Genomic DNA, 12773 nt, shown 5'->3' with positions numbered 1-12773 from the left:
ATACGTTTTTTCGGTTAGGCTTACGCTGCTAAGGCCTATTTCATTTGTTTTTTATGTTTATTTGGTCGATTTTATATCTTTTATATATAAAATATAAAGTTATATAATATATAAAATACTAAAATACTCGTATTTTATAATTATACGCTGCTTAAATACGAATAAGTTCAAAATATTCGCGCTGACAGGAAGCTTTTTTTTTCGGTTACTTTTTCGATGATTACGCTTATTTCCTTATATTCTAAATCTTATTTCGCCCATTTTATATATTTTATATATTAAAAATAAGTTATAAAATATATAAAATACTATAAAAGTCGTATTTTATACGGTATTTAAATGCTAATAATATAAAAATATTCGTCAAGACGGGAGACGTTTTTTTCTCATAGGCTTATTTCCTTTGTCATTTAAGCTTATTTCGCCGATTTTATATGTATTTTATATATTGTAAAGACGTTATAAAATATATAAAATACTATAAAACTTGTATTTTGTGCCTCTAAGATATATAATATTATATATACCCCATAAGAGTCTAAATGAGTGAAAGGTTAGATTGGTTTGGGGGAGGGGGCGTTTCTTAGCTTCCTCTTTCGTTTCAACGTCTTATTTTCATTATTTTTTTTCAATTTATTTATCGATTTTATATATTTTATATATAATATAGAAGATGATAAAATGATATTTTATATTTATATATAAAATGGCTGCTAATAACGCTTAAATATTGTCATAAAATTATGTTTAATTCAAGGGAATGCAACCACGGCTTTGACAGGTAAACAAAGGCATTTGTTTTATAATAATAATAATGATAAATAATGCTTTGTATATGTTATATATATACGAGAGAGAGAGAGAGAGAGAGAGAGAGAGAGAGAGAGAGAGAGAGAGAGAGAGAGAGAGAGAGGGAATGCGTTGTGTTGAGTCGTCGACAATTCGTGCTGCTGTAAGCTAGCACTTAATCAGCGAGAGAGAGAGAGAGAGAGAGAGAGAGAGAGAGAGAGAGAGAGAGAGAGAGAGAGAGAGAGAGAGAGAGAGAGAGAGAGAGAGAGAGAGAGAGAGAGAGCTGTTGCTTATGGTGTGAGAAGGGAGGAAGAGAGAGAGAGAGAGATTGTAAGCTATAAGGAGTAATCTGAGGAGAGAGAGAGAGAGAGAGAGAGAGAGAGAGAGAGAGAGAGAGAGAGAGAGAGAGAGAGAGTCATCTGTTTAGATCATAAAGTTTAATGTTTACCATATGTGTGAAAGGACGGGCGGTGGCAACCCCTACCAGACGCACGATAATGGCGACCTATTTACTCCGAAAACTCAAAATTTATTGCGATTTATTCCTACATTTAAGTATATTTATATATATAAATAAACTTAATCTACATAAATTTATTGTATATTCGTTTAATTAACCAAGAAACCCAACAAATCGAGCAACTGTTTACGTACGATAATTTCAACAAGCACAGACGGGAACCATCTTTGTCCGGCATCGTAGGGCGGGGCTCGTTGCGCGATGTACGATAACGGACATGAATTCCGTTAACGTTTTCGTTATTCCGTCGTTCGTTTATCGCCGATCTCGTTTATTTTCTCGTTCGTTTATTCGTTAAATAATTCGTGACGTCACAAAAGAACGTAAAATATACCATTCACGTCGTCTATAACTTTATATAGATCTTATAGACGTCATATAGACGTCATGCACGATACTCCTTCAACCTAGACGTACGATAACTCGCCCCCAAATGGCGACTGTTCTGACCTTAAAAGAATCCTTTATAGTGGGCGTTTTAGGGGGCACCATACCCACCCCCTAGACCCCGGAATACCCCTAGATACCCACCGTGGCCCTAATGTCCGCCAGGGCAGTCACTCCCTTCTCTTATTCCTCCTCAGTCCTCTTCAAAATGGTGTTAGGGAAAGGAAGGTTGGTATTGATACCCCTCATAGGGGCATTCATACCCCTGTTAGGGGCATTGGTCGATGCCCAAGAAGCACCAGTGTGTGGCACCTGTGACAGGTTAGTTTTGTTTTTTTCTCATTGGTTTAATATTTATTGGTTTATTTGATATTTCGAGAAATTATTTCCACTTTTGTGGGCATTTTCGTGATTTTGGGGCATCAAATGCCCATATTTCTCAATACCCAGTTTTCTGTGTCTCCATTTTTTGTTTATTTATCATTGGTTTAATATTTATTGGTTTATTTAATAAATTACAAGAAATAAACAATTTATATTGATTTTTATGGGCATTTTCATGGCTTTTGGGGCATTAAATGCCCATATTTCAACATACCCACTTCCTAGATCTTCATTTTGTGTTTATAAATAATTAATTTAATATTTAAGAGAAATAAACCATTTATCTTGATTTTTGTGGGTATTTTTATTGATTGTTGGGGCATTAAAATACCCACATTCCCTAATACCCACTTCCTAGCTGCTGCTCTGCCTCTCACCTCCTGCTATCATTACCATTGTCTCCCATTCTCTCCACATGCCCAAACCACCTCACCTTTTTGTAATCATTAAGTTCATTTTTGTGTGGTATTTTCACAATTTTAGGCATTAAAGTGCCCACATTTCCTAATACCCACTGCTCAGGTCTTCCTCTGCCCCTTAAATCCAAGAACCATTACCATTTTCTCCCATTCTCTCCATGTACCCAAACCACCTCACCTTCTCGAAACCGTTTACCTTAATTTTTGTGGGCATTTTCATGATTTCTGGGCATTAAAATGCCCACATTCTCTAATACCCACTTTCTATATCTTCCTCTGCCTCCTACCTCCAAGACCCATTACCATCTTCTCCCACTCTCTCCACATGCCCAAACCACCTCACCTCATTATAACTATCAACTTAGTTTTTGTGGGGATTTTTATGGGTTTTTTTGGGCATTAAAGTACCCACATTCCCTAATACCCACTTCCTAGCTCTTCCTCTGCCTCTTGCCTCCTACAATCATTAGCACTGTCTCCCATTCTCCCCACACGCCCAAACCACCTTCGCTAATCCATTGCCTTTCTTTTCCGCCCCTTCCGGGCGTACCAGGTCCGAATGCCCGGAGGTGGGCAAGTGCGTGGGGGGCACCGTGCCCGACATCTGCGGCTGCTGCATGGTCTGCGCCCGCGGCCTGGGGCAGAGGTGCGACGGGGAGGAGGCGGAGACGAAGGAGTACGGAACTTGTGGAGAATACCTGAGCTGCAGCCCCAGGACTGACATTGGGGTGAGAGAGGGAGTGATATACTTTCCTAAGTGTGTAGATTTAGGCGAGTTCTTTTGTACGTGGGATTGAGAGAGAGAGAGAGAGAGAGAGAGAGAGAGAGAGAGAGAGAGAGAGAGAGAGAGAGAGAGAGAGAGAGAGAGAATTTGGGGGAGAGAAAGAGGGGGCGAGTTTGAGAGACTGAAGGAGAGAGAGAGACAAATGAAGAACTAGAATGAGAGAGAGAGAGAAAGGATTGAGAGAGAGAGAGAGAGAGGAAAAAGTAGAGAGAGAGAGAGAGAGAGAGAGAGAGAGAGAGAGAGAGAGAGAGAGAGAGAGACGAAAAAGTAGAGAGAGAGAGAGATTGAGAGAATGAGAGAGATAGAGAGAGAGAGAGACGAAGGAAGAAGTAGCAGAATGAGAGAGAGAGAGAGAGAGAGAGACAAATTGAACAGGCGCCTTGTAATATTCGCGTTGCCACATTCCTAAACATCCCTTAACAAACCGCTAATATATCCACCGCCCCTGCTGTCTCATACATCCTAATGCATCCTCATACATCCTTATACATCCTTATGCATCCTCATACATCCCCACACACTCATACATCACCCACTGTATGATTTATGGCCGAATTTATTCAAAAATTTATTGCGCCGAATTGAGGTTACGTCTTGAAATTGGTCTGCTCGCCGAGACGGCAACAGCGCCGGTCTTATTTAGGTGGCACTGTGATTAGTCATCGACGCTTATGGCCCGGAGAGAGAGAGAGAGAGAGAGAGAGAGAGAGAGAGAGAGAGAGAGAGTGGGGGGGCCACTGTTTGGGCAGCTGGGTAGTAATGTAATCCGGGCATGTGTACCGAGTTGAAGATAAATAGGGTATCAGGGGTATTACACTCTCTCTCTCTCTCTCTCTTTCTCAATCTTTCTTCCAATCTCTCTCTCTCCCTACCTTTTTTTTTTAACTGTCTCTCTGAATCTCCCTCTATATCTCTCTCTCTCTTCCTCAATCTCATTCTGTCACTTTTCTTATCTTTCTCTCTCAATGTCAGTCAACCTCTCTCTCTCTCTTTTTCTTGTTCTCTCTCTCACAATCTTTCTCTCTGTATATATCTCTCTCAATCTCATTCTATATCTCTCTTCCTATCTTTCTCTCTCTCAATCTTTTTTTCTTGTTCTACCTCTCTATCTCTCTCAGTCTTTCTCATTGCCTCTATTTCTCTCATTGTCTCTGTAGCTCTATCTCTCAATTTCATTGTCTCTCTCTTTCTCTCTTTCAATCTCATTCTATGTCTCTTGTTCTCTCTCTCTCTCTCTCTGTCAGTCAATCTCTCTTTTTTTCTTCTATTTCTCACAATCTTTCTCTCTCTTTCTCAATATCTCTTTCATCCTAACACTCTCACAAATATCACCCGACTTCCCATTCTCACCACAAGTCCAAACCACCTCTTCTCCTTCCCCTGCAGGAACTGGACGAGGGCACCTGCACGTGCGAGGAGAAAGGCGCCGTCTGCGGCTCGGACGGCGTGACCTACGACACCCTGTGCCACCTGCTGGAGAAGACGGCCGACGACGACACCCTGACGGTGGTGGCCCGCGAGCCTTGCAAGTCAGGTGGGTTGGCGGTGCTGTACCATTGCAAGTGGTACGCTTTTGGTACACTTTGTACCATTGTATATGTACTTTTGTTCTTCTGTGTACCGTTGGAATTGCGGGTCGCATTACGACCCGCTTTTGATTCTGCCCATCGAGCCGACCTCTACCCGCCCTCAAAGGACCCCTGGGGGGGTAAGCGGTCCCCCTTAGGAACAACAGACCCTCCCGAAAACTAAACTGAACTAAATAGGATGCCCCCTGGGGGATGGGGTCCCCCTAGGGACAATAGACTCTCCCTAAAATTGAGAAATTGAATCGAATTAACCCTTTAAGATACGTGACCTCCCATATAATAATACAAAGGTCGGTTCAGGGTTGGCCCAGTTATTTCGGTCAATTTGGTCCCTGTGGGCGTTCGTGTGAGACGACGTGGAATTTTTCCTCCCTCTCTTTGACTGTCAATCTTTATCAGGGTCTCTCTCTCTCTCTCTCAATCTTTCTTTATCCTCATCTTCCTCTCTCAATCTTTCTTCATCATTCTCTCCCTCTCGTATCTTTCATTTGCTCTCTCTCATCTTTCTTTATCAATCTCTATCATTCTCTCTCTCCTCTCAACCTTTCTTGTCATTCATTCTCTCTCTCTCTCTCTCAATCTTTATCATTCTCTCTCTCTCTCTCACTCACTCACTCACTCTCAATCTTTATCATTCTATCTCTCTCTCACTCACTCTCTTTTCAGCCCCAAATTTGTTTAGACAGGGGGCCAAGAATGTATACCACATGCCCTGGGCATGTAAACAATACCCTAGCCATGGACCGAAGGCAAATCAAGCCTTCAGAGAGAGAGACAGAGAGAGAGCAAGAGAGAGAGAGTGAGTTTATAAGAAAAGGTGACAAATAAACCTGACATCGACTGAAATTCAGGAGATTAAAAAATGGACGTTCTCTCAAGCAGCCGTTCCACGACTCTGGAGTTAAAACCGACTCTCTTCCCGCAGTTCCCGTCATCAAGTCGAGGCCAAAGGACGCCATTCGACCCCTAGGAAGCATCATGGTCCTGGACTGCGAGGCCGTCGGATTCCCCGTTCCGGAACTCTTCTGGGAACTGAACATGGCTGACGGTTCTTCGTTCCGACTACCCAGTGAGTATTATTTGAAGTGTTTTAAGGGAGGTTTTATTTACTAATTTATCTTGACAGTACGCGAAAGTACGTACCAATTTTAGGAATCACTTTGACGATGGACAATTGAATTATCCTTGACAATACGTCAAATTACATAGCAATTTCAGGAATTATATTCATGACAGACACTTGAATTTATCTTGAGGTACGCAAAAGTACGCAGCAATCTAAGCAATGACTCTGATGAGTACGTTAGCAATTTTAGGAATTAGCCTGACGACGAACACTTGAATTCATCCTACGAGTACGTAGCAATTTTAGGAATTAGCCTGACGACAAACACTTGAATTCACCCTATGAGCACGTAGCACTTCTAGGAATTAGCCTGACGACGAACACTTGAATTCACCCCGACGTCTCGATGGCGTGCAAAAGTGTACGTATCAACTTCAGTAACTGCTCCCGAAGTTCAAGCGACTTACAATATCTTCCCCCCAAAACAGGCGACAACCCCGGCTTCGCCATCCAGATCCGCGGAGGCCCCGAGAAGCACATGGTCACGGCATGGGCCCAGATCATGAACATCAACGTCCGGACCGTGGGAACGTACACCTGCGTCGCCAAGAACTCCGAGGGAGAGGACAGGGCCGCCGCCAAAATCTCTCTCCGCGATCAGGGTAGGCTACTACGACTTCGAGGGTCCTTTCTCAGTTCCGGGGGTGCTTAACTCCTCACAAGTATACCTTAGTTTTACCAGACCACTGAGCTGATTAACAGCTCTCCTAGGGCTGGACTGTGGGGCTAATACGAGGGCAGATTACTTTGTGTTTATAACTTGGAGTAAAGAAGTCGTAAAGTTCCAAAGTTTTCCATTACGTAAAGACTTGTCGTTGGAACATTTACATGTCTACCTAAATCCATTAAAAAACAACCTCTTCTTTTCCAGACGACTCCCAGAACGAGATCTAGAGATCCAGGACTCGCACGTCGCCCGCTCCCGCACGCCCCTCGCCGGCCGCTCAACGGGACGGACTCCGACTCTCTCTATCTACCCTGGAATGCACCCAGACTCCGTCCGATTTGGCGGCCACGCCCCGGAGGTCGTCCGGCGGCCGACTTGCGCACGTCCTCTCTCCACCGAATGAGAACCCCGCTAATTAGCACGAAACTTTATACACGAAGGCAACATTGCAGGCGTCCGTGGCGCGCGAGAGAGAACATCCCGACAAGACCTTTCTTCAAAGGCGTCCCGGACACCTCGTCACCCTACTATGCCATGTCACCCATTTGAGCAACCGACTTCTTGATCTGGATGATGGGTTCGTTAGCATTACGGCAACCACACGCTGTCCGGCCCCGGCGAGGATGGAGTCGGGGAACCGGTCGCGAGACTGCGCCCCAAAAGCTCGGCCCTAGAGGCGACCTAGTGGGAGTTCGCACGACGCTCGTTCCCCGGCGCCATCGAGGACCCGGCCGACAAGGCAACTTGTACTTTGTAGGTTACTCGTAAGGGTTTTATTTTGTTACCAAAACGGAGGCCGTTTTCTATTCCGAGACTAGACATTTATTTATATAATGGTATTTTTGATAATGAGCAGTGAGCTGAAATGTTTTTCTTCGCTTTATCTTCATAAATCTTATAAAATGTACGGCTTTTGTTTCACTTGGTTGCCTTGAATGCGCAGCTTCTCGCCGACCAAATCTCTCGGAACGCAGGCGCAGACGGTTTGGACATGTTGTCCGTACAGCCCCTGGGAGAACACTTTGTGGTGTGGGGTCTGAAGAAGACCCAGACCTGCCAGGTCTGTATATGAGTAATGGAATTTGCCAAAGACAAACCACAACAGACAACAGACTGTCTGCATCACAAGGCTTCAGAGGCTATAATGATTGACTGGGGTTGTGTGATTAAACTTCCCCTTCCTCAATTTTGCAGACAACTGTTTGTGACGAGTCGCAAACTCTTTTGGGGACAACGCTGTCCTAAAATGGAAGACTTGAAAGTCAAGAATGAATAATTTCATTACGTACAGTTTGCAGACAGCGACGTACGGCCTCAAAAACTCACCAGGTTATCCTTTACGTTAATTTTAACATAAAACAGAAATTAATGAAACCATTGGTTTGCAACATTCAAATTTGTCAAGACCAACTGTACCTGTGTTTTGTATGTTTCAAAGCCACGAATACCTTGTGGATCGATGATGAAACTTGGTTACGTACTTTTTAACCACATTAATATCTGGTTACGTACTTTTTAAACTTTACGGATTTATAATACCACTTGGTTACGTACATTAAAACAAGTACTGTATGTATACTAACGACATAACTTTAAAAGGCCTCTGGGTTACGTAAATTTTAAAACTTAGTTACGTACGTCTCAACGTCACACATATATAATGTTACGTACGTGGTAAAGGTATTAATTTAAAAGATAAATATGTACCACTTAGATACGTGCACTTTGACACACAATTTAGAGAACTTGGTTACGTACATTTCAGATACATTAATGGTTACGTACGTGGGTACGTAAACCTCGACGCCATAAATAATTCAATACGTACAACTTTGGTACGTAATTCTTGATACAAAAAATTTTAGATTACTTTGCATGTCTTAGGTACGTACAACTTTGGACACCATATACATAATTTAATAAGAGCTTAATACGTACAACTTTCGTACGTACATCCTGACACCGTATCTTAGATCATTAATGTGTCCGACTTACGTACGCACACCTCAACGGCACCTTGTAAAACTTACGTACACCTCGACGGCACTTTGTAAAACTTACGTACACCTTGACGACAACTCTTAAAACTTACGTACGCCTCAACGACACCTCTCAAAACTTACGTACGCCTCAACGACACCTCTCAAAACTTACGTACGCCTCAACGACACCTCTCAAAACTTACGTACGCCTCGACGACACCTCTCAAAACTTACGTACGCCTCGACGACACCTCTCAAAACTTACGTACGCCTCAACAACACCTCTCAAAACTTACGTACACCTCGACGACACCTTAGAAACAAGAGCGCGAGGGAGTTGGGGGGGGGGCAATGAAACAAAACCTTTTAGGTGTAAACACGGAGACAAAAATTTATTAATGTATGTATTTATGCATATGTTGGAACATTCAAGACAGGAAGGCCTGTATAAATAACTATATATTAAAAGCCCTAAAAAAAAATATTAAGGAGAAAATAATAATAATAAAACAAGGAAAATACAAGGAAAAAAATGCTAAAGAACCATTAATCCAAGCTAATAATAATAATAATAATAGTAATATAATAATTGTAATGATCATCATCATTATATAAAATGATACAAGTACACTAGGTGTAATCCATTTGTGGAATACCTTGGTTTTTGTTTTTTGGCTATCCAGTGAAATTGGCCCGCCCTGACCCCCCTTCTTCCAGCCCTGGGGGGAGGGGGCCCTACCTCAATGCATCCTAACTGCACGCCCACAGCCCTTACGCCCAGACGGGGGACGTCGACAGCAGCCCCTTTCACCCGCAGTCACGCACTGGTGGTAATCATCGCAAACGAATGAGCTCGTCATCATCCACACGGAAGTCGCTGCGACGGAAGCGTACTCGAGATGGTTTTTGTTTCGAACTGAACAAACAAAAAAGAAAAAAAAAAGAAAGAACTCGCGGAACAGCCGGGCGGGGTTCGGAAGACCAACACCTCCCTTTGACTAGCAGCGCTCTATAGAGGGGAATGTCCAGTGAATATTAAAAGGTATATAGTAGGTACAAAAGAGAATGGCGTGGCTCCCTCGCCCCGACCGAGCTGCTCGTCGCGCCTAGCACGGCAAGGCAAAGCTTGCGCACGCACACACACACACACACACACAAACAGGCACGCACGCGCACGGACAGACAAACGAGACGCACGCGGGAGGGGTGGGCTGCTGGCACGCTTGTTGGGAGTCCCACGGCGCGTCGATCACCTTCCCTCGACTTCCCTCCCCAGGTTACAAAGTTTGGTCGGTACAACCCACGGTTAACGCATATTCCAGGTCATCGGTATTGTAATACTTTATGCATCAAGATGGGTGGATCATATTTCTTTTTGGGCGGGCGGGCGGGAGGGAGGGAGGGAGGAAGGGAGGGAGGATTCCACCGTTACGAGGAAAGGGCAGGGGGGCGCGGTCGGGAACGCCGGTTCCCCGCACGAGTTAAATCTTTGTGTTTTGTAAATTAATCCACAACCAGGGTTACAGTGAAAGAGGCACCAAGGTAAACCTCTCATTATCATCGAGTTTATTATTATTTGTTTTTTTTTTTTTTATTGTTTTTCTTTTTTAAATGAATATTTCATCATAAGTCACCAGACCTTACGAGCTAAGATAGTACATAACACCATTTAAGCGGAAAACGAGATAGAGAGATAGATAGAGAGAGAGAGAGAGAGAGAGAGAGACACAGAGTAAGTGAAAATGTTTTTTAAGCTCTTGTTTTTAATATGTATACATATGCATACACACTCCATACATATGCATACACACGAATGCTAATATCACACTCGACAAACTAGTATATGTTTCATCAATTCCAAGAGGGTTTCTGCTGCTGCTAAAGAAGAAAAAAATCGACACGAATTAACAAACTCAATTACACAAAAACGACCCCAAAAAAATTGGACGTGGAACTCAATTCAACGCAAAACCAAAACTCAGGCAATTGGCAGAAGATTCTACAACGAATACCAACTCGAATCTCAAAAAAAAAAGAAAAAAACTTCTTCGAAATCAGACTTTGTTTTTTCTCTCTCGGGCAGAGAATCCCTTTTTTAGTCGTTGCGTTGTACGAGCGCGTGGAAAAAGCGGTCGCCACCCTGTCCCTGTGATGATGAACGCTGGCGTACAACAACGATGATAATTACGACTCCGACTGGCGAATCTGTACGTTAACAGGAGCTCAACAAAAAAAAAATCAGGACACTTGCAAATTGACTAAAATGATCAAACCGTCAGACCGAGACTTATCGTGTGGCCGTCGACATCGACTCCTTATTACTATTATTATTATTACATCAACCATATTATGCCCTTAACAAATTTATGTGTATATATATATATAAAACAATATATATATATATAAAACGTACAAATGCATATGCACAGAAAGATGAGCAAAAAATCGTACCGACCACACTGACGCAAAACTTGTCTTCGTCTCCTTACAGCAGTCCGTTATTGTCCGAAAACTTCCGTCTTCGCCTCCGACGAAAAAGCAAAATGGAAAATTTATTCATCATTCTCATTTTTCCGGGCGGTGGGAGAGGCAGGGAAAAAAGGCTTTGGGTTTCAATCAAAACTGCACGAAAATGAAACAATTCAAAAATAATAATAACTGATTTGCTCGGGGACAACTGCGCTGTACATACCGATGCTACGTACGACTGCGACGTACTTATACATACGTACATACCACAATTCAAGTTTTATAGTTGCTAAGTGATACTTTTTTGGCACCCACACGCTCTAAAACCCACTTTGGTCAAAAAGACAAAACTACAGAAATGAAAGACGGCGCCAACGTCCTTCGCGGAGTCGTTATCGAGTCACGAGGAAAGAAGATAATGCGCTGGCTTCTCACGCAGGAAAATTAGTACCCTTAAACAAAAAAAAAAACAAAAAATATTATTACAATCAACAAAACATCACCACCAGAGCTACGGATCGCCGCGTACCCAATAAATACCGACCAGTAAGACTGCTTTGCCCTACCACCACCACCTTTCCTCTGTCTTTCAAAAACAAGGAGAGTTTTCATTATTATAAATTCACTTAGGAGCTACGCTTAAGACTGGCTTGAGAGTTGTATATAGTAAGACGTCATCATCATCTTCAAAACTTTGTACACACAAAAAAACAATTTGAGATTTTTTTTTGACTTGATTCTCCTAACTGACTGACGACAACAAACAAAGGAATACAATAAGAGTAATAATCATAGTGATCATAATCATCATAATAATAAACAAAGCATGACTATACTGTTCTTATCACCGCGTCTCGCGGCAGGGACCACAGCAGGCGACGCCGAAGGCATTAATAATAATATCTCGACTTGTACACTTGTAGCAGTATAGTAATAGTAACAGTATTTATAGCGTTCAGGTACATTAGCCCTAATACACATTTTCATTGCTGATTCATGTTTATATCACCCATAGAAGAAGCCTTGTTTGTATCTATCACTTTGAGCCCTCGGGTCAACGCTGTGGCTACTGCCGTGAAGGTCGCGCTTTGTGGGGGGGGGGGCGGGGGAGGGGGGAGGGGGGAGGGAGGAAGAAGAGGAATCATCTTCTCAGCACACAGTAGCGTGAGTTCGGAAGGAGGGGAGAGAGAGAGAGACGGAGAGCGAAAAAGGGGCGGGCAGGCTGATTTGAGGCTCACCGACACAGATTTTTATTTTTGGACCTGTGGGGTGTGTGCAGGGGCTGGAGAGAGAGAGAGAGAGAGAGAGAGAGAGAGAGAGAGAGAGAGAGAGAGAGAGAGAGGACCAACGAACCACCCTAAAGGCACCTCAACCGTACGGAGCCGCGAGGCAGCGACGGAACAGGAACGAGTTCAGTCGCAAAAGAGGCGGCAGGACGACGGGTACAACCCCACTGCCGCCACGCCCTGCCAAAGTTAAACTGCCCGCCGCATGCCCCCAACCTCCTCCTCCTCCTCCCGCCGCCCCCCCCGCCTCTCCCCACCCAGACCCCAACGAGGCAGCAATGCACAAAAACAACACTGGTTACGACAACATTGAAAGTGGAAAAAAAAATCCTTATCACCTAATATATATATGTTTATAAGCCTTACCACTA

General features: G+C 43.3%; 1 protein-coding gene across 1 annotated transcript; it reads left to right on the top strand.

Annotated features, from left to right (window-relative positions):
- Window positions 1–1495: 1495 nt before the first annotated feature.
- On the top strand, window positions 1496–7572 carry LOC136838326 (insulin-like growth factor-binding protein-related protein 1). The gene is made up of 6 exons (XM_067103232.1): window positions 1496–2017; window positions 3053–3227; window positions 4670–4817; window positions 5798–5941; window positions 6427–6600; window positions 6870–7572. Exons 1-6 carry the CDS (start codon window positions 1851–1853, stop codon window positions 6890–6892), a joined length of 831 nt encoding a protein of 276 aa, XP_066959333.1. The 5' UTR covers window positions 1496–1850; the 3' UTR covers window positions 6893–7572.
- Window positions 7573–12773: the final 5201 nt, after the last annotated feature.

This window comes from Macrobrachium rosenbergii, unplaced genomic scaffold (genome assembly GCF_040412425.1).
Source record: "Macrobrachium rosenbergii isolate ZJJX-2024 unplaced genomic scaffold, ASM4041242v1 60, whole genome shotgun sequence".
NCBI lineage: Eukaryota > Metazoa > Arthropoda > Malacostraca > Decapoda > Palaemonidae > Macrobrachium > Macrobrachium rosenbergii.
The sequence above is the reverse complement of the archived record's forward strand: the minus strand, read 5'-3'. Positions and strand labels throughout refer to the sequence as shown.